General features: G+C 37.1%; 2 protein-coding genes across 6 annotated transcripts in view; one reads left to right on the forward strand and one right to left on the reverse strand.

Moving 5' to 3' along the window:
• Positions 1 to 23,263, forward strand: part of LOC126898574 (uncharacterized) — a 140,683-nt gene that overhangs the window by 17,538 nt on the left and 99,882 nt on the right. For 3 of the 5 annotated variants that reach the window (XR_007702304.1, XR_007702303.1, XM_050672776.1), the window contains exons 2-4: positions 14,528 to 14,609; positions 14,771 to 14,815; positions 14,883 to 15,066. Coding sequence is in view for 3 of the 5 variants with exons in the window: in XM_050672776.1 (XP_050528733.1) it covers positions 15,046 to 15,066 (21 nt within the window). In the remaining 2 variants the exon portion in view is untranslated. Of the gene's footprint in view, positions 1 to 13,304; positions 13,653 to 13,723; positions 13,862 to 14,527; positions 14,610 to 14,770; positions 14,816 to 14,882; positions 15,067 to 23,263 lie in introns of all 5 variants that reach the window. The other 2 variants (XM_050672777.1, XM_050672778.1) reach the window with 2 other exon arrangements.
• On the reverse strand, positions 947 to 22,600 carry LOC126898555 (insulin-like growth factor-binding protein complex acid labile subunit). Its single transcript, XM_050672730.1, has 2 exons — positions 22,218 to 22,600; positions 947 to 3,874 (listed from the first exon to the last, which is right to left on the reverse strand). Exon 2 carries the CDS (start codon positions 3,826 to 3,828, stop codon positions 2,035 to 2,037), a length of 1,794 nt encoding a protein of 597 aa, XP_050528687.1. The 5' UTR covers positions 3,829 to 3,874; positions 22,218 to 22,600; the 3' UTR covers positions 947 to 2,034.

Here is a 23,263-nt window from a genome sequence, read left to right on the forward strand (position 1 = left end):
ATAGAGTGTCAATTATTACTCTTAAATAAAATATAATCACTACACATTACTTTGTTATCAAGATCCAGTTGGTTGGCTGTCTATCGCGTTTCATGTTTTAGAACGCACAAAAAAGTACTTTATTAGAATCCGTGTTTAATATACACGGGTGTGTATAAAACTAATAAATATTATAACACAACCGGTGAGAGAGCCCGAAGCGGTACGTATTGGATCGTGCGGTATGCGTGTGTTTATGATGCAATAGGAATCATATACACACTCCGCATGCATTATGTATGCCATGCTAACTGAGAGTCTGTGGATTGTGATTTTTTTCCTACATCATCGTCGATCATGAGTTCATATAAATAACATTGTGTCAGTATACCCATCAGTATGTTATCCAAAGTATCTTGTGTATAAGCCGATTCTTTTACCTGAGTAGATTAAGTAGATCATTAAAAATTATATTTTAAATTCATTTAATAAAAAAAAAACCGTATTGAAATATTGTGCTATTCAATTGACCGTTAAAAATTCTAGGTATACAATAACCGTAACCACTTTTTATGTATGTAGAATTATTTTTTATTACGTTAGTCAATAGCAGTTTGATTTTGTATATTCTTAAATTTTAGTAAAACATACATTTTTGTCAGATTAAATTAGATTTTGTTAGATTCTATTTTTATTTGAATGATTTTATACGTTGTTATAAGAACACAACACGTTGTACATTACGTACGACAAAATCGTGCAAATAATTTAATATAACCTTGATCGTGAAATCAAACATTTTTTTCTATTCAAATGTTTTAATCAGTTCTATTGACGGAACAGATCGCTCCATGTGGCTCCATTCATTTGCATTATTTTCATCGAGTGTAAAAATACATAACTTGAATTAAAGTTACAAGTTTACTGCTGTGAGATGAGCGAGTTGAAATGAATTGAATAACAATCATTACATGTATTCACAAAATGTTTTAATTATTTTCTTCCAATAAACAAGACAATATTATGTATAATATATTATAATAATACGTGGCTATATTAATTATAATAATAATATTTGTAATGACAGTAAGTGTACAAAAAAACGAAAAAAGTAGAGAACCACTAACGATTTCTAAGCTGCAATGGTGTGGCCGACAATGAGCTTAAATAAATGTTTTCTCTAACATTATCAAAAGAGACGACGACACGATACAAAAATAGCAAAAATACACTTTTTAATTAATATGATTAAAATATACATTACAATTTGTGCACATATAGTAATATTAAAAATAACAAAAATATTAACATACTCTAAGACTAGACTTGTTTGACAAACAAAACAAAAAGAAAAAAAACGTATTCGTCGAGTTCTTTTAATATAAAATACCGTATTTTACCATAATACATTAATATATAAAATACATTTAAAACAGTCTTTTTTTCAACAGCTTAGAAATCGTTACTATGTATTATAATTTAACACACGATAACAACGCGAAAAACCTTTGCACGACTAGCAAGACGAACGATGTAAAACCTTACACACTTCTATTGTTTTGCTTAAAATGTTACTTATCGACCAAAATCCATCCGTGACCACTTGTAATCGTGCAATCTATCTTTCGCTTTAAATTATTACTTTTTTACATCAATCATACAAATATATATATTTACATGTTTTAAATTGTTATTATTAAAATGCGTTAATAATAGTTACAATTTTAAACCTATTTTTAAGAAAAAAAGTGAAATTTGTAGTTGGAGGAACTTGGGGTAGAGTAGGGGGAAGGTCTTAACATTTTAAGAATCACAAAAACGTCTCAACGAGTGCGGATGGTAAACCCGATAATCGGGCGAATTTTCATGTTGTAGAGATCTCTGATGGCCGTTTGGGTGGCTCAGGGTTTGGACGCCGTTATTGTATTTACAAATTTCGCCGGAAATGTACGAAAAACCAGTAACGCTAGTAGTTCCATCCGACGAGGAACCACCTCGGAACAATCGCCTGTCGGCGGCGGCCTGTTCGGCCGGCGTCGAGGCGAAAAGTTCTAGCTATAGTTCCGTCACTGGTATTGGTTTATCGTTACGGTGTGGTAACGTGTTCTGCTGGTGGTAGAATTGTTGTTGTTGTTGTAACTGTTGGTGGTATAAGTTTTGCTGTTGTTGGTGGTGATTGTGGTGGTGGTAAGGCTGCAGTGTGTGACCACCATGCAGCTGGTGAGGTGTTTGGTAAATGTGTTGATTAGCTTGCAAGTGTTGGTGTGATTGTAGGCCATGGTGGAGATGACGGTGATGTCGACGATCTCCGGTGGTACTTACACCACTGGCGAACGGTGGTCTATGTTGAGTGTTGTGATGAATAGTGGAATTCCTCACTATGTACTCTTCGTCCGAAAAAGTTTTTTGGTATTCTAGATCTTTACGGTTGACGGCTGTCTCTTTAGACCAGAAGGTTTTTTTCAACGAGTGATGCAGCCGCTTTCGGAAACGGTATGCCAGAAGCATTGCAACTGCTATGAAGGCAACTGTGCATCCAAAAACGGCACCTACGATGGCTTGTTGCTTGGTGTAAAACTTAGCACACGATAGGTCGTCGGAACCCAGATAATTGAGCGATTTGCCCTTGAGCGGCGCGGGACCGGCGCACAGCACTTGACTGGTGTTACGTCTGATCAAAAGTTCCTTGAGCCAAAGCACTGAGCACTCACATATTATCGGGTTTTCTGTTAGATCAATTTGTTGCAGTTCTTGCCAAGTGATCATTGATTCGGAAAACGATGTAAAAGCATTGTTGCGCATTATTAAATTTCTTAAGTTAGGTAGTCCGATAAAGGCACCATTCTCTACTGTTGACAATTGCTTGTTACTACTAAAATTGATAGTTTCCAAATTTAAATTATCAGTGAATAAACCTGTTTTTATAATAGAAAGTTGAGCTGCGCCGGAGATGTCTACTGATCGCAAATTTGCTAAACCTTTGAATGCATTTGGTTCGATCGCGGTGAAGTCGTTTTGTCCGATTGACAATTCTTCAAGACGATTAAGTTCAGAAAGTTGCCGGGTTGGTATAGCCGTTAAACGATTATCTGTAAGCACTAATCGCCGAAGAACGGTAAGACCTTTAAATGCATTGCTGCTTATATTAATCAGTGCTGCGCCGGTGAGATCTAAAACAGATAGGCGGCCAAGTCCAGAAAAACAGTCGTTGTCTAAAGTAGTAAAAGCATTTAGACCTATGCGCATTTCAGCTAGATTACCGAGAAATTTAAAAGCGGGTGTAGGTACTGCTCTGAGTTGATTATCGTCCAAATATAATACTCGTAGCTTGTTAAGGCCCTGAAAAGCAGCGGGGTCGATGCGAGAAATTCGATTCTCGCCCAAATCCAGTTCTTCTAGTTTAGTCAGAGCTGCAAATAGCCTGTCAGGTAAATCTTCCAGATAGTTTCCACGTAAATTTAATATAGTGAGTGAGACAAGCCCAATAAAAGTCTTATTATTGATGGATGAGATTTTGTTATGGTTTAGGTGGAGTTCAATGAGCTTCTCTTGAGCTTCGAAACCCTTGTTGGGTATGTTCACCAGATGATTGTGCGATATGTCTACGTACTGTAGTGCTCCATAAAATTGGAACGAGGCGTCCACAATTTTTATTCGATTATGCATTAACACCAGACGCTGAATGGATGGGTTTAACGTGATAGGGATGACATCTAGATTGACCTCTTTGCAGTAAACTACCAGCGTATCATCGTCGCATGAGCAGTTAGATGGACAATGAGCGTTAATAACTACTACCACCGCCATTACAGCGGTAGCTACCCATACCGCAGTTGTAGTTTTAAACATGATCGTTGTTAAGATTCACGGGTAGCTTGCGTTAGTTGTCACACGTCTGAAAAAAAAAAAATCGTCATTTCTCAATTTGGGATATTCTACTATGATAATAATTACTGTTAAAATTCAAATCTATTATTATTATATTCAGACAAGATTATTATCTAAAACGATCATTACAGTTAAATGTCTTGCGTAAGTTTGTTTCATTTCATAAGCTAAAAAGTAATCGAAGCTTATATTAATTTTATTTTATCTATTTAAAAAATATAGCTTACCCTATCGTTTTTAAATAATTAATAATATTATCAAAACCATAAGAAGCGCGTGCAGATTATTTTGTAGTTCAATTGTATAGGTAAGTCAACATTAAGGTCTATTTATATAATGTCTCAAAGTCTCTGGACACGTTTGTGGCTATGTAAGGTTATTAGCAAAGTTGTACATAAAATCAATCAACGTTTGTTTGCTCACGAGCTTATAAATTGTTTGAAAATAAAAATTAGATTGATCCATTCTCTGAAAGGTCGCGATAACGTTTATTATAATGTATAAAAATCATTACACACTGTAGCATTAATAAATCTATGGGTGTTGAATAGATGTTCTGTTAATCTATAAAAATCTTATCTCCGGTTTTTTATTGCGCTAACCTCTTTCAACGATAACTGTGCGCGCCGGTAGAGTTTATATCGATAAAGTAATATTTCAATAACACTAACATCTTTTGTGTATGGATAAATTTGAATTGAAGCCCTGATACATGTGACATTATTTCCGCTAAAATGTACACCGATGTGTATTTTAAATGAAGGAGATGGAAAATTTATTGAATTATATCCGAATGCTTTGACTGTACTTACCCTCACGAAGGGTCATAACCAATGTAGGATTTAGCAGAAAGGGAAAAAAGAAACATTTTCCGAAGAGATTTCAACCGACACCATCCGCTAGTCTATGGTTAGGTGCAGTGTGTATATAGAAAAAATACGATCACGATCAGATGATTGATGAGCACAACAGAGCTGCGGTTTATGATTAAGTGATGTACATAGAATGTTGTGTATGTGTATAATAATACACTCAAGCAAAAGACTATTAAAACGATGTTTATTTTTTCTGTCATGTTCTGACTGAAAATGTTTTTAATGGGTTAAAACTCTAATAATGTTACACGAATCATTACAGTCGTCAGTATCACTGTCATAGTTATACTATGTAGAAATTTCAAGAGCTATCGATTGTAACTAAATTATTATTGTAAACACTTTTATGTGAAATCATAGTTTAATTAAAAAATCACTTGCGCTAAAAAATTGGTTAAACTTCGTGAAAAACAAAAACCCTTGTTTGTGTGTATATATGTGAACTAGTGTCGTCGATATAAGTGAAGATAATAACAATATAAGGAGAGCTGTTGTGGGATGGTAAACTGTGTACATAATAATAACGTTATAATATCGTAACATTCAGCTACATTATTATGTTATGTCGATGGAGGAGATGATGAAAATAATGTAAAAAAGCGGCTGTTGTAAAAAATGACGACAAGCGGCCGGGTATTTAAACGAGACGGCCGCATATTACTTGTATAATATTATTATTATATTTTTCCAACGCGCCCCGGCTTGGCGTTGACGAGCAATCATCGTTTTGAGATGAAGGAACTCACTGCCACAGCAGTGCCGAGAAAAAGAGGTTGATGAAACGAAGACACCAACTAGGGTTATATTTAAACGACCTGAGTGTATGCACAAAATAACCTTCAGCTAAGTGCAAGTATTCACGTGCGATGCGTTTACGCTTCATAAACTCGAGTAGTGTCGGCGTGTGTATAATATACACATTCGAATATAAAACAACTGGCATTAACACAAAGTACACAACGACGTGGGTGACTTTGCGCGATGGCGAAAAACTGTCACCGTCATTCTTTTATTTTTCACCCTTGCATTATGTTTTATTATATTCGCCCTGTTAATGTTTATAGGGACGCCGCAGACGGGGTGCCATTGGATGTTATTATTATGCTAAGTATTGTTATTATTAGTATTCCCAACGACGTCATTATCGATAGCGCGTACTGTCGGTGGTAATTGTAGGGAATACAATATTTTCCCGTTCGTCTTTTAGCAAGTCGAAATAACCAAAAGGCAATTACGCTTACAGAGCGGACATATGAAAGCAGCTGATCGCATGTGGTTACTCCAACCACATATTTAAAAAACCACGCACGGAGTGTGCGAGGTTTTTTAAATATGCCGCCAGTATTTCGCACACAGTTTGGAGAGTACAAATTTACCGGCCATACATTGTTGGCCCGACAGATGGAATCCGCGGCAGTCTACAATATGCGGTTCAGCCCATAAGTCAGTCCGCCGAAAGACGATAGGGGGGATGGGGTAGGAGAGGCGGACAAATGCGTGGGCGCGTATTTTATGTAAATGCATTGCCAACCACGTTCATTGCGAAATTCCGTTTTATTGGTACTCGAAAATTAGACGGCCAGTTTCGCGCGGCAGTGTATGTGTGAACTGTCGACCCCGGGGGACGTATTAAACAGAGTTGATTTACATGTTATATAAATGTTCAGTTAACGACTTGTTGTTTACATACAAACGCCACGATATCCTCACTGTCGAATAGACCGTAATCGAAAACCTAACGGCAGACGGTGTGCGGTGCAAAATCGGTTAAGCGCATTTGACCGTTGCGAATATTGTTTATTGGAAATTTCCAAATTCTAAACATTTCGATAAAAGACGGAAACGCCTACACACTGTTGTACAACCTTATACGCTTTCCTCCAGAGACGATATTTGCAGCGTTTTTTATATTGTGGTTATTATATTGCACAAACGCGTATTGGACCAATGGAATTTTATTTATATAAAGCCTTTGAAAGAAAGGCTAGACGGCACACAAAGCAGCGGCCACCGACACATAATAGCCGTCCGTATAGTGTACATTACGCTTATTGTGTGTACAGAGTATTTCTATTTACGATGCATTGAAATCGTGGAGCTCTAACGTCGCGCCGACATTCAATAAGCGCATGTTGGTGTGTTTTCGTTTATAAACACACACACTACGACGGTAATAGGCAAGTCGACTAATGGAAGGTCAATAATGAAGAATATCTACTTTGCCGGGGGGTGGGGAAATATTAATAAAAACCAACAACGAAATCGTTTATTTCACACGCGCTTCCCCGTTATTGTTAATTGGTATTATAATACATCGTGGAAATCGCGGTTTGTCAATAACTCATAATACAGTGCGCGTTGCTATTGTCTTTCTTTTGTTTTACATTGTCAGCCAGTGTACACAAACGAACCGTGGGACTGGGCGGAGAGACTAGTACCGTACCGCAATTAAGGAAGTCGACGTCCATAAACATTGCCCAAAAGCCTTAGACAGCAGACCCGAGATTTGAAATTCCGTTATCAAGATTCGTATGTCGTCGCCGTCGTCAGCCGGACGTGATAATTTATGCGCTATCTCCGAGCTGGCCAATTAAAATGGTGTGTTGTTTTTGGTTTTTTAATTAAGTGTTGATATGTTCACGAGTATAGTAGTCGTTTTCGATAAATTATTCGGAACGAGCAACGTGCTTCTGGCAATGACACAACGGTGTTGTTGATTAATAAAGACTTTGGTCTCTGTTGTTTGGTTTTGTATGCGTGTTCTCTGCTCTACATTAAATGGCGGCCGGTTCGGGTTGGTGCACTGAATTAAAACTTCGTTACATCGCTGGTGACGGATAAACAATTTTATTGTTTTCTCCTTGTCCATTCGATTGCTCGAAAATGATTTAATGTTCACGAGCTAATTACTAAGGCAAAATCGTAGGGAGTTGTACTCACTACTGTTATGTTCACCACCGTGTATTATATTTGCGTGTAACTGGCAGCGTAGGATTTGGCCAGCGGCCTGCCGTAATGGTTCTGAAACCGACGACAAAAAAAAAAAAAGTACACCTAATCTATAATTCATTACGGTTCTTCGCGTTATTAATTAGTTTAGTAACATAAATGCACTGTTTGCCAAAACAATAAAGTTTAAAAAAAAGTTACAGATGCTCAAACAAACAGTCGAGCATAACGCAGAACTTTTATTTTATTGCAACGCAGATAAACGAACGAGAAACAAAATGAGTTTTGAAAGGTAATACTAACAGCTTAGTAATTGGCCGATAAGAGTTATAAAACGTATATATTTTTTTGTTTTGTTTATTATGCAAGTTTTATCGGGGTAGAAAAAATAACGTGCCGAGACATTACCAAATTCAAATTACTTATTGATAAAGATTTATGCGCCTAGGTAAAAAACGATTACTGTACGTAGAAGTAAATCGCGTCCCAGTCGGTACCAGTTTACGATTTTTCACTAATCCTTGCCCGCCTATTGACTGACTGAAAAATTCAATAGTGTGTAAATCGAGAGCCAAACATATATGGTTATGTGTAGCTCGGGTTATTTTTATTTACTTGTCGTTCTTATTACCTTTTTTTTTTTATTTGTACTAAATTTTGCTTTATTAAGAATTACTTGTCTTTCAAATCTTGCTCGCGTTTTTGTTGCCGTTCAGTAATGTGAACTCCGACGACGGTATTTGGATTAACAGCCACCCCTCACGAATCCCTTCAGGAAATGCCTGGGACAACCCTCGAATTTTCCAAAAATTAAGACCAATAACGTTTGTTGTATTTTTCCTTTCGTACACACACACACACACACACACACACACACACGTGAACGACGTTTACCTTGTTTCAAACGTACTTCGAAGCCTCTTCCTAGTTGTTACCACACCCCAAAATCTTACTGTACGTTTCACATGGCAAGTCACACGTTGTTGTCGTAAAGACAACAATATTAGATTGTGCAATGCGAGCGCCGAACATGTGTTTGTGTAATATTATTTAATTTTTTACTGTTGTCGTCGCTTTGTGAAAGAGAATAGAATAAAAATACACCGCCCAAAAACATTTTACAACATCACCGTTATCCTTTTTTATTCTCCATTCGGTTTTTAGCGGCTGTATAATAAATTAATTAAAAAAAAAATCCAATGTGACGTCGGTAAATTTTAATCATGTACAGGCCACTGCACTTTTTTTTATTTTACATTTGACTTTTCACACAAACCAAAACTCGAGTTATTAGGTATACATTTTTTTGAATAAAAAAAAAAAAACATTACTTTTTATGGCGGTCGATAAAATAACGATATAGAGTAATAAATCAATAAACCAGCGCGTTCATCTTTTGATTAAATTAATTACTAACTTAAATGTTATTTTTTTTTCACCGTTCTGATTGAATAATACCGTTACTGGTCTAAGATAATGTATTATTTCTGTTATCTTTGTATAGTTATAGTATTATAATTATTGACTGAGTCATTCCGGGTAATAGTAATATACTTAATCAAGAAAAAATATTCAAGTTATATATTTCTTGCGTTATCGCAATGATGGTCGTGACGCTTTTTTAATTCCTCTATTATAGTAACATTAATCTGGATGGCCTCATTGGTAGCAATAACAGTAACGGTATTAATAATAATATTATTATTATGGCCGTGAAGATTATTTTTTAGAGGGACGAAACGAAATCCCATTGTCGTCGACGCGGATCGATCGGGCCGAACCGAGTTAAGCGAATAATTTATAAAGGGGAGATGAGTGTACCCGGCCATTAGTATTTCACGTTTATTTGCTCAAGTGTCCCGACGTTAGAACGATGGATTTAGTTTGGAATAAAAAGTAATATTAAAAGGGAAAAAAGGGATAAAAAATACGACACAACCGTATCATTACACCTAGTCGGCAAGTCGAAGGAACGCCGAAAGGAGTAGCTGCCGCAGAATAAATTAATAGTATCTTGTTTCTTTGTTTTATACACAGTGGTTGGTTCAATTGTCTCGTCGACTGGTCGTTTATGTGTTCATAAGATATTTCAGTTTATACTGTGTGATTAACGCTATGTAATAAAATAATGATAATAGCTTTGTTGACGAGCAGCGTGATGCTCCTGTACTACCGTTGTACTTTTATCTCGTGTATTGATTTACAACCCACTGAACGATAATATTTTGTACTAGATGTCATCATAAACTAAATAGTCGTTAAACTAAGTAGGCACACAAAATGTAACGCGATCATTGTGGGCTTTAAGTTATATGCAGTGTACAGTCAAAAGGTTTAAATGCAATGGCCTTTATTGGGTGGACTTTTGATATTATAGCGGCCGGCGTTCGCTTCTGTATTTTCCTTTTATCCGAATAAAGTAATCAACTTAAAAATAACTTGTTTGTTTGGACAGAACAAATCAACAAAAATATCGTGGCCGTGATGAGATAAAATGTTATGTTTGCGCGCATCAAGAAAATATTCCCTCGAGGTCACGACAAACAAACGTCAGAACGATTGTTTCTTCGGTATACACACTATGTCTGTTTAAATCAATCAAAGGCTAGGAAACGTAATTTTTTTTTTACCTACAAGTCCAACATAAAAAGAGAAGTATTTTCATCCGTCTGCTGTTTGGTCGGAAAACAATCGGTTTATTATTCACGAGTCGTATGGGCCAAACAAATTTACAGGCAACATAAACGTCGACTGTATAGATTGTCTAACACTGTTTGAACAGTGTTGTAAGTTTCTTTTTACGTGCAAACATACCCGGGGAGTGCAAACAATCGTTTTCAATCAACGTAAGCCAAAGAGCTAAATGATTCATAATCCGCCGCAACGGTTTAATTAATCGACTTGGCACGCGCCGTGACTGTTATTGGGAAAACGCTGTCTAACAACTCCTAACAGTGTATTTACCCTCAATATAGGCGTACACTTTAATCATTACGGGAAGTTGTGGTGATGTGCTTGTGTCAGATGTGCACACAGGGGAGAAGCGGATTGCCACGGAAAGGATCCCTACAAGAGAAAATTTGGGCGTCCCTCAAAACCAGTGACGGATAAAGGTGGTGTTTGGCACGGGCCCAATGCAGTTTATACGGAGCATAGATTTCCCCGTTTGTAATTTTATTTTATACGCTAGTACGGTCGTGTACAAAGCGCGAACGGATCCTATTCCATTGGCCGGCGGGATTTGGACCGAAAAACCGCAAATCGTTCAAACTAACCCAAAAATGGGTTTGTCGCCGACACCGCCCGGATCTGGCGCTATAACGAAAATAATTATTTCAGAAAAGCAGACTGTCAATGTTACTAAATGTTTCACGTACACGGTACCCTGTTCATGTGTTATCACCCGTAACCCGCACCGTTGAACACAATTATTTCGGTTGTAGGGGTGCAAAAGAAATAAAAATTCAAAGTCAGAGAGCGCTCGGCGGCTGTGCGCGGAGCTATCGATTTACAACAAAAAACCTTTTAACCCGTTTCTACTAACGTCGCAGAAGCCTTGTAGTGTTCCATACATATTTATTTATTTATTGCATAGAAAAACTATTGGGAAATATAATTTTTTCCCTCAAAGTACATAGATTATTTTTCCTCTTACACTTCCGAGTTTCCTTCTTCTTCAAACGCTATCACTTCCCCGAAACGTCAACTACTACCACTGCTAACCCGCCCGAACACTTCGTTAGGTGATCGTTTTCCATGAACAATTTTATGCTTTATAACAGGGAAAAAATAACACTGCGAATACGCTTACGGTGTGCATTGTAAAATATTCATTATTTACATTGTATGGAGTACAGTTGATACATTTATGCGTGCGCGTGTAATATATAGGCGTCGTTATTACGCCACGTTATCAGGTATGTTCCTATTCCCATAGTGTCGTTGCTTAGACCGTGTTTGTACACATATCTAAAATATATCGCACACACGGACGTGTGAGTTGGTGGTGTGTGCGTAAAGAATCGAGGGGCGGGATGCGGGTGACAGAGGGAAGGCGTGACTGGATTCACGTAAACGGCAACTCGGAATCGCGGTTAATGCCAAGGATCGTTTCTGGTCCTTTTCTCTCTCCGGCCGTTTAATATTTCCCGTGTATTTCATTCGCTTCTTTGCTCGGTCTGCCTACCGCGTATATTAGTACACCTCTGGTCGGTCAGTCCGTCTCTCTTTCTCTCTCCCGTAACGTCACAAACGGCGACAACGGCAACCATAACCGGCCCGAATGACGGCAGCTGCATTATTAAAGAGCCGCGCAGGGTAGTCCCACGCCGACACGTGTATGTTTAAATATTATATCTTACACGGTGCACATCAAACATTGTGAGGTATTATTATTATTGCTGTAATTTTAATCAAATGTAACTTTCTATGTTGTCAGGTCACGTTTTGCGTTATAGGCTCGCTATTTTTTTCTAAAAGTTTTTTGTTCTTAATTTTTTTACGATAAAAATAGTCACACACATTGCTTTGATAAAGTATTTTACCAATCGCAAGTTCCTGGACACAAAAAGGCGACGTGTTTTCTTTGTCATGACGTTTCTCAAACTACTACACAGTTAACTTTGTCCTTTCGGCATATAATAATAGGTTGCGTTATGATGGTTTTAAAAAATCGTCATATAAATATGTCTTTAAAAGTTTGTTACTCAATTGTAAAACAGTTGGCAGTGGTAATAATTTATAACAAAAATAGAATTAAATAAATTATTTCGAATAAAGCGTCTAATCTATTCTCAAAAACGATACCGTCGTTTTGTCTAGTGTTCGATTTTTCTCGGCATACAATAAACCTTTTAATCATTGATTATACATATTTGATACTAAAAAACTCGGAACCCCTCGCGCGACTCTTTAATTTTCTGGGCGGTGAAACATACAAATCGCTTCTTTCATTATCCGCCTCTCTCGCATCATTACAGGCACATTTATTTTTATACATTTACATTGTTTAATATCTGCAGCGACAATCGCAGCAGTTGTACTTGGAAAAAAAATGTTAATAAATAATAACGAACTTATTCACGTTTCTTATCGGTATCCAACGTTCAAAGACATTGCCGCACAAACGATTACATGTATCATACATTATTATCTGTTTGAATTCTTATTGTTTTGCTGTGACATCAGTTTATCATGGTATAGTAATACATATAACTAGTAAAGATAATCCGCAAGTAGAAAATAAACATTTGCAGTATATTGTATAATACACTGAATTCCTATTCGATTTTAACCGTACTTGGACGGCAATAAAATTTCTGATTAGCTGAAAATTGCATTTAACTGACTTTTAGAATAATTATAGTTATTTGTTTAAATTGTCTACTGGTTGAAAACAGTAAGTTTGTACAAAAAACAAAAAAGTATTGAGATTTTAAAATCGTTTGGTTTACGTTGGAATTAAAAAAAAGCTCTTGGTCCGTTATCTTTCTCAGATATACACTTTATCGCGCCTCTACATTCAAGTGTTTCACAGTTGTAGTACGTGTCAAGCAGTTTTTTTATCTTAGTTCTTTCTTGTTTTTTTTTAACGTTTTGTAAATTTCATTTTAGTTGGAGACTGACAGGGAAACAACTGTTTTTGGCAAAAGTGGCGTCGAGCAAAAATCAAGAAAAATACGAAACTATATAACAATCCAGTGAGCATAAAGTCCGGAACGTTTTGAAAAACACTTGGACACTCACCAAATGTTCGATGAGATCGTTAAAAACTATTTTTTTTTTTTTGCTTCGTGTCCAATTTAACACCTTTAAATCCCCCATAGGTCGCTTCATTTTTTTACAAACGTGAAGTCGCTGTTGAAATTAGATTCGAATCTTTCTTGAAATCAATCATAAAATTTAATACACTGATTACCCATCAAAAATATTTCACAAAACGTAGACAGCAGCTGTATCATGGTTATTATTATTTTTTATACCGTGAAGGTCCATCATTGTTATATTGTTATTTTATTTTTGTTAAATATTAGTTTTATTATTATTGTTGTTGTTGGACAAGAACACTTTAAGGGTAAACATAACATTTTGTCAATATCTACTACGACCGATCCATAAATGTCTCCAGCGAAACAAACAAAAATACATCAGAGATTGTAAAAACGTCCAAGGTAAACACTCTGGAAGACGACCGGGGGATAACGTATAAAAACTCGAGAGCATCCGTTAAGAACGTTTAAGTGGGCCGTAGACGTCTTCAAAACATTAAAAGAGGGCAAACGGAACGAAGGACCTTTTTAATTTTTCAACTCTTCCATTTTGATCTTGTTGCCTTCCCCACTCGGTTTGTTATATTTGCCTTCCGAGTAGTCTTTTTACACAATTTAAAGAACAAGACGGTCGCTTTCATATTTTTGTAATCTTTGCATTGCTCAGATTTAGCCAAGTTAAACTTTATAAGCTTTTCACTAACACCGGTAATACGACAATGTTGTTAGTGATCTCCCTTATCCGACAGCAATGGATTATTTTAATAAATGTAATTTATATTGCTTAACAGTTGAGAAGCCATTCGTCATAAGTCGCGTTTTTAATTTTTCCAAAAAATCCATACCTATTTTTATATTTTTAATTAACGTTGTACCGCTGAAGTTTTTATTTCATTATTTCGCAAGCTTCGCTGAATAAAAATCAATTTGAATTAAAAACAAACAATTTTCTATTAAATATTGTCGATGATAAACAAAATGCGCCTTTCACTGAGTGTTATTTTTCATTTTTTCAATGTGTATAATTGTTTACAATTTACTGGAAAATAATTGTTTTTATTCTTACAGAAATTCACGAGGTAATCAATAATCTTAGAGATTAATGACAATAAGAAAACCTTAAAATGACAAAAGTTCATTCTTCACATCGGTAATAATGACTTTGTTTGCTCAATATCCATTGACACCTTTATATCAGTTTGATATATTCAATTTATGTCTATTTTCAAACTTCAATTTATGTACTTAAATGTGCCTTATAGCAATAGGGTAAAGATGGTAGTATATAAATGAATGTTATTTTGATTTCAGGGAACAATACATTTGTAACGGTTTAAATTGTAAACTATGTTTAACGTGAGTGTTGTTTCAAAATATGATATCAACATAAAATATCCATCATCTAGATATTTTTTTATATTAGTTTTTGATCTACTAATACGTGTGTGAGCTGTCAAACAATCTATGGGATGAAATCATTCGTTTATGTGGAACATTCTTCCGGCGTAGTTCTTTTTGTGCGGTCTATGAAATATCGTGTTAATGAAACTGCCGTGAACAACGATTATTGTGTTCGAACAAAATAGATGGAAAGACGCAGTGTTGAGGTACGAATACTTTTTGCACATAATTACTTTCAACAAATCATATATTTGTCTATTGTTTGATGTCTTCAATGAATCTGTCTTTGTCTGGTGGTTAGCAATGGGTCGGTCCGGTTCGACATTGAGATGCAAATTAGAAATTTCCGATCAAAAGCAATTTCTTTAACAGTCTCATAATGTTACTTCGGGCTGATCCGTTATAAATTACAGTGTAGGACTTAAATGGTATTCATAGCTCCTTTTCGTCCCTAATTTATAAACTAGACCTTTTTGTCTAAGAATACGGACCAACACATAAGGTAAATTCAATTAACTGCGGTACAACGAACTCAACATGTAATTAGACAGCTAGGATGTAATTATAAAATCAATAAGGTTTCGCGATCAGACTCGACGGTCAGTCGTTTTGAAGACGTCATGTTTTTTAAGCGCTTTGCCGACACTTTCATCAATAGCTATAGGAGTCCAACGTGTAGATGATATGTAACCGTGGCATAGTACGCGATGTGGGCACTTAGGGGGTGGGTGCATACGAGTAGTTTACCGGTACATCACACCACCCGAGTTGTGTGCGACCGTATCATTACGGTAATAAGTGTCATAACAGACCATCGGAAATCGTCGGGGACACATAATGATTTGTGCCGTTTGCGTGTGTACAAGACTCCCGTGACTCAAGTCCGACATTATGCACAAGTACGCGCGTAATCACAGGGCCGGAGCGCCAAAAGTTTTGGATCGATAACGTGAAGCTCAAGATGTCTCCTACTGTAGGGGTGCGGTCGACTGTCCAAAGACCAAAGTCCGCGGTAACTGACCGGCGATGATATTACAACCCATTACGATTTCGACGCAAAACCGGACAATACAAAAACGAGATAATACTCGTCCGAAATTATTGCTCGGCTGGCGCCATGACAGTACACATCAGATGACACGTGATTGTGCATTTCCTGTGCGGATGGCGTTTTCTATGGAAACAAAAGACTTTTTAAAACCGTCTTCTAAGATCACCAGCGATGCGTAAATGAGACTTGTCGTACGATGACTTACGGCCGAGTGGAGTAAATACATAACGTGTGTTTATAAGTTCATATTGTTTCCGGAATCGTAAACAAAAGTCGACGGACAATTGACATGCGATCGACGCTAAAACTTTATCATGGCCGCTAAATTAATCGACGATAAGTTTTTATTAACACTGGAAATATAAAGCTTGCTGACAGTTTAATTTACAGAAATGGTCGTTTGGACAGAAACGGAATTTCAGCGACAATCGGAACTAAACGGTTGTCCTGCGTCTTATTTTTATGAGCCTTAGCGTGGAAATAAAATTTATTTTTTATTTTCGGCGTTTGCTGATCTTTTTGTTTTTCTTCGGGGTTGTCGTTTTTAACAGTTATGCGGTTGAGCTTTTAACGACATACCGATACGATACAGTCGTGCCGGTATCAGTGCCGTACATCGTGAGCTCTCTCTCTCTCTCTGTTTATCCGCGACCCACATAATGCCATTATAAAACGAGATTTTTCGATTTATACATTTCATTTTCTGACGGGGATTATTGGCGTCCGGGTAGACTGAGCTGAGAATAACACAGAAGATATATTGCACGCCGATATAAGTCGGATAAATGGATAGATAGACACGGACTATATTTAACGTTTATTTGCTCATATCGCACTGGGTGGAGTGTTGTACAGACGGTGTGGAAATTTGTGTGCGTTATATGTTATATATAACATATAACACATATATATGAATGTTAATTGAANTAGACACGGACTATATTTAACGTTTATTTGCTCATATCGCACTGGGTGGAGTGTTGTACAGACGGTGTGGAAATTTGTGTGCGCGCGCGTTACGCAAATGACGTGTAACGATATTTAAGGATGGTGAGATTTTATTTGTTGTTCGTTTTTCGGTCGAGGTACGTGTGATTGTTTTTTTTTGTGCTNAATGACGTGTAACGATATTTAAGGATGGTGAGATTTTATTTGTTGTTCGTTTTTCGGTCGAGGTACGTGTGATTGTTTTTTTTGTGCGTGTCCGTCAAACGAGCTGGTAATTTTGTTTTTTAGTCAAGCCGTTCCGCCAAATTACTACGGCCGCAGAAAATACGCCGATGTTGTGAGTCGACGGGAAGAACACCCATGACGATAGCCGCACCGATTACATACGATTCTGTGGTCGTCTTCATGTGGTCCTACGAAGCGGTAGCGACTCGGAAGATGCAAATGTACCCCACGGAGAATCGATAGGCGCTTCACGGCGGTAATGATGGGCTTGCCGGTGAAATACACTAGTCATTACAACTTAATAATACAAACGTACGGCGCGGCGATAAGGCCTGCGGGTATGCCGTATTAACTTATTATTCAATATAGACTCGTTGTATCTGATCAAGTGCGAATTTTCAACTATTTTTCGAGTTATCATGGTTTCGTTTCCTTATAGATAAATCAATCAGATCTTCGTTACTCACGAACAAATGGTGAGCGTTGTCGAAATCCCGTATTGCTTAAATACAGTCTGGCCGTGACACAGTCGCCGCGCGGTACGGCCAGTGTCGCATTTTACGATAAGTTAGCAGAAATTAAACGAGCCGACTGCGTAATATTGTAATTACCAGTAAAAAAACTACACGACCAGAAGGTTTTATGAGTTATTAAACCGCACATTAGATTTTATGCAGCTGATATGAGTTGTTTCGGCATTTTTTTTTTTTTTTTAAGACCCAAGCGTACACCCTGTCGGTGGCCTTGCCAGTTTAATAGTCACCGGTCGCGTCTGTGCACAGTAACATTGTCATGAAAAAGTAAACGAAGTAAAATGGACATTACAATAGCATTGTTTCGGTTGGTACGACCGGACGAAGAGAAATTAACAGAATAATAAAATTTAAACGAGTCAACGACGGCCGAGCTAAACGTTATATTTTATTCATTGTGTTCTGTTTTGCAAGTTTTCGTGGCTCTGCCCGTTAAAAGACAGGTAAGGCATTTCAAGCACACAATCCCTGGTCCCAGTCATGATGTTATTGTGTTAACGTAGGTATGTCTTTGTGTACAGCAATCGGATGGACAAAGAAGTCGTATAGTGTTAAAAAGTGTAACTGCGTCGGCGACGGCCAAGTTGAAACAAACGGCATTCATTGTTCAGGCACATGATTTCTTCTAAAATCTTTTATACGCCGCCAAACGATTGCAATAATAATAATAAAACGGAATAGACCAACATACCTACACCAAACGTGTTTATGTGTTTGCAATAACTAATAAGGCGGCACTGTTAATGTGCACGCAGATAAAATCTTATCGTCTGCGGGCACGGGGATCACAATCAACACATTTACGAAATTAAAGCGATATATCAATAATAATAATAATAACAACAACAGTAATAGCGGTTATAATTAATTATATTGTTTGATACATTCAATCCCAATTGATTAACGACTCCGACCCGTATCGTTGCAACAGACGATTACGATCTTCGCGGCACACAAACAAACACACAACAGCCGAACAACATATTAACAATAATAACGATATTAACAGTGTACGTGTCTGCATTATACAGGTATACATCATATACGAGCGATTCGGGCGAATGCCATTTGGATAGAAACAGCTGCTGCGGAATCGCCAATACCTAAGGTGGTCAATTATTATATTATTACTATTCTTCGGTTTTGCGGATATCGGTAAATAATATTTATAAAACGTCGCCGTATTTGTTAACAATAAAAATGTACAAGAAAAAAGCAAAGAACGTTTCTTAAATTTCATATAAAAACCGCTTTCTTATCGTTGCCATGGCGGTTTTTATTATATTGGACTAAAAGATGGGCACGTACAATGGTCTGAAAATTGAAAACTCATCTTCAGATAATATACGTGTAATTAATATTATACATTCTTAAATTACAGGCGTTGCTTACAAACTGTAAAAACAATAATTGTCTGTAAAGGTTTTTCATGACTCAGGGGCAAATGTTACATTTCGAAGACAATATTGACATTAGTTATTGTTGTTTGGAAAATCGATTATTCGACAATAAAGTTTTTAATGGACAATTACACAATGCCATGAAAAAGTTTCTAACCGTTACATTAGCAGTTGAAACATGCAATGCGGTCAAAAATATGTTTTTTTGAAAATAAAAATTAGTCTTCGACAATTTAAAGGACGTTAATGCGCCGAATGACCGATTTCCTAGTGCTAAATCATCTGCAAGTGTTCACTCGGTCATTTTAATCATTAACAAAGAACGTGAGGGGTGAAATTTTGCTCTTTTTTCTCATGCTGACTTTTTGATGGATGATAGTCGCTGTGACGGATTTTTGTCGAGAAAAAAATAGTCTGTACAATGAAGCACCGGACGAAGGTCATTTTGCCAGCGGACTGCTAACAATAATAATAATAATAACGTGGCCTGTGGCATAAAAGAAAAAAAGAAAACACCCTTTCAATAACGATAATAAAAATTGTATAAACGGAAAACAATAGTGTATAATCGTTGGAGTTTGTATTTATCACTGCAACGGGTACCCGTTCGACCTTTTGGGTGGTAAAATACAAAGTTACACAAATTTACCGTACATTAAAATGTGTTGAAAGCGTTCAATTACACCGAAGTCATCTCGATCCGATAATTGTGACCGCGTTTTAACAAGTTAACGGTAATTACTGTCGACGTTGAAAAAAATAACACGTAAAGTTTACACTGTAATTGTGTTATCTGCACAGGTATTCGATTACAACGCCACTAAAACAATATCAGTAATTAGTGTAATTCTTTATCCGCTACTTGGCGGACCTATCACTCATTTATAATGTAAATGAGTAACTGATACGCCAGTGTATTAAAATGGCGCATCGAGCAATTTTTCATTGCACATTATATACATACTAATATAATAGATAAATAGTTTCTATTATGTGACTATTTTGTATTTTCCTTGAAATATTTATCTTATGTTCGCCCCAATTTTAAAGGAATTCTCGGGTTCCGTCATAGTGTGTCTTGTACAGGTCTCCCGAGGGCTTTCGATGAAATACCTCAAAGAAAACATTTCAGAAGCCTTTTAATCTATAAAAGAGACTTAGTACAATACATACACAAGCGCGTGACGTTCCATGAAATTTTAATTTTTTTAATACGCCACGCGGTTTAGGTAATAATAATAATAATTATGCACACACACACACATCATACTACACCCAAGTGGCGTGCACATTTATGCAATCGATTTTCAACATCGACTAAGTCAGACAATTATTCCATTTTTTTGTCTACGCTAGCATATAAAAAACACCACATAAGTATGCAAGACAATTTAAATTCGAAAAGTCGATATAAGCGCGCAACGGCCATAATTATTACATTGTTGTGTACACACACAACGAGCTTTTTTTCCTGTTCAAATATTAACACAGTTCCTACGATGTACAATGCACCTGCGGTTTTGCCAATATGATAAATGTTTATTTTGTAAAATAATAGGTGTATCACATATCAACACTAGAGCGTTATCAACTGTTGCCGTAAGCTCTTGCACACCACTCCAGCAAAGACCATTTAGTCGGTTCTCGATTATACTTAAGATATTAAACCGTTTCGCTTCCGTCGCAATCACCGTTATGTTGCTATGATTAGGTAGGTTTTTTTTTTTTTTTTTAAGTGCTCGGACGCCGTCCGGCCGGCCGATCACGATTGTAATAACGTTAATTAACTGCTGTGCGCCGTCGTTCGATTAAAATTATTATTAAAACCCAACAGAGCGCGGGAGATCGTAATTAATTTCCAAGGATTTCTATTTGCAAACTATGCGCTTCTACTTGCATCGCGGAGTTATTCGACAAAGTTGTACACGCTGCCGGAAAGCGATTTCCTGTAAAAAATGCAGTGACCCGGTAGACGTTTAAAATAGGGCCGGAGTTCGGTATTTGTTTGTTCGGACGCACATTGTCTGGAAGCTCGTCGAGGACTCGGTCAAACACACGACCAGATTTTTCATTAAAAGCACCAAACCAATCGACTCGTGTGCGTCAAGTGTATACCGTTAGTGTTTTTATTGACTGCACCGCGGTGTTTTTTAATCGGTTACGCGTATTTTTATGCGATCGCCGTTTGGCGTTAATGAAAAAATAATGATAAAAACCGGATTCTTTCACAGAATCGGACGGTGGTAGCGGTTACTCAACGTGTAAAGCACATATTTTATAAAACGACATCACGACACATAAAAATTTATTAAAATGTGGCCGTGACGATGTAGGCAGCCGTCATGATGACTGTTGAGTTTTTTATTTTAACGCTCGAGACATATACATTTTTTTTCTTTTAAAATCTCAAAGGTGAAATAAAAACCGCACATAACACGCGGCGCAATTCCCACGGCAACCCGACGAAGTGTGTAAGCATTTTCCGAAGAATCGCCTGGCAGCGAATAAAAAAATGTATTACTTGTAGTCGCACACAACGAAAATGAAATATAAATCCAATAACGTGCATAAATCGAAACGGCAAAAAGTGGATTGTATAAAAAAACAACGATTGGAGACGCCCCAGGGACTATTGGCTGTGATCCGACGGCAATCTCGTCGGTAAAATCGTCACATTTATATTGCACCTCTGCGGCTGCCGCAGACAATCTGTCGCGCGATGCTATTTTCTCGGGTAGGTACGTCAAATTGATCATTTTACCGGTGGACAAAAATACGGATTGACAATTTTTTAGGTCTTATTTTTCTGGCAGATACGATATTTGAACGAGCCTTTATTTTTTATCGTCGCCGATTTAATTACGCTAAATAACAGTATAATTAAATTTCATCGAGCGATAGATTTAATATCACTTAAGTGCAGTCGATAAGAATTTAAAAACGAATTAAAACTTTCGGTATTTTTTCGTAACAATTGTTAAACTTTTTTCGTACGACTACTAGGTACGATTGTGACACAACAATTTTCTTTTTTTTTAAATTAGTTTGTCGCATATTTATTCTTTCAAATAATTTTTTATGAATAATTAATTTGACATTTAATTTAATTGGATTTCGCGGAAAAGAAGTTCAAAATTATATTTACGACTTTGATGATTTACTTAAGTTTTAAAATAAATTCCGAAAATAATAACAAGTACCGTTGGATCGACTGAAGGCGAACAAGTCCATTGCGAGCCCAACCAATTTTGGGCGATTGTTTTTTGGTTGAACTTTATCAAGAAATCCTTTTGAATCTGAATATCTGCGATTTTTTCACAACACAAGTGCAAATAGTTTAGAGTGACACTCAAAATGTAATAGTTGTAAAATGAAAATTAATTTATCGTTTTTTAACTGCTGAGAAAATCTAAAACATTTCGAAATAATTATTGCAAGCGATTACAGTACGAACTCGAAACGCAAACGGCGACGAATGAACGCACGCAGCGGTCGTGCAAAGGGGTCGACGGGCCGGGCTGAACTGGTCGAAACCGACGGTGAGTTTAAGCGGCTACGAGGAGATGCCAAGACTGTGTGTATAAGTGTAGCGCCAGCAGCAGCTGCCCGCCGCGACCTCACCGCCACCGTTGTCCATTCCCCCAAACACCCGTCGCTACCGACGATAGTCGCGCGCACATTGACGAATACAACGTCGCCGCCGCCGCCGCCGTTGTGTGTCGCTCCATAGAACGCCATGAGCCTTCCGCGTGTGCCGACGACGCTAATATATTATGTGATCCCCGACCGAGTCAGCAGCATCCGGCGGAGGACCGTTAAAACAGGGGGGCGGCGGGATAAGCCATCAAAACTCGAACCCCTCGAGAGAAACACCACCGCACGGTCCGCATCAGTTCCGCACACCTTGTCCCACTCGTATTAATGCGGACCTCCTATCATTATCGCTGTTCGCTACTGATTTCTTCTCAGAACAGAAACTACAAAGTTTTTAAAGTTTACTTCATTTTTTTTATTACCATTTCGGTAGTCTTCCTGTAAATATTTGTTGTTTTTTTTCTCGACCTATGCAAGTTCAATACCACTTAGAGTAATGAATTATTGCACCGATAAATAACAATTAAAATCAATGTACATACACGGGATTTTTCAACAGGGATGTCACAACATCTGTAATTTCATGGGTTATTTTTATATCAACTAAAAAATTGCTTCCTGATAAATTTAATCAAATCTAAATTAGTTAACC

The sequence above is a fragment of the Daktulosphaira vitifoliae genome, unplaced genomic scaffold, assembly GCF_025091365.1.
Source record: "Daktulosphaira vitifoliae isolate Bord-2020 unplaced genomic scaffold, ASM2509136v1 Scaffold_2, whole genome shotgun sequence".
Taxonomy (NCBI): domain Eukaryota; kingdom Metazoa; phylum Arthropoda; class Insecta; order Hemiptera; family Phylloxeridae; genus Daktulosphaira; species Daktulosphaira vitifoliae.

Excerpts from the sequence above, each read along its gene's own strand:
- LOC126898555 (XM_050672730.1), bottom strand. The coding sequence starts at position 3,828 with ATGTTTAAAACTACAACTGCGGTATGGGTAGCTACCGCTGTAATGGCG.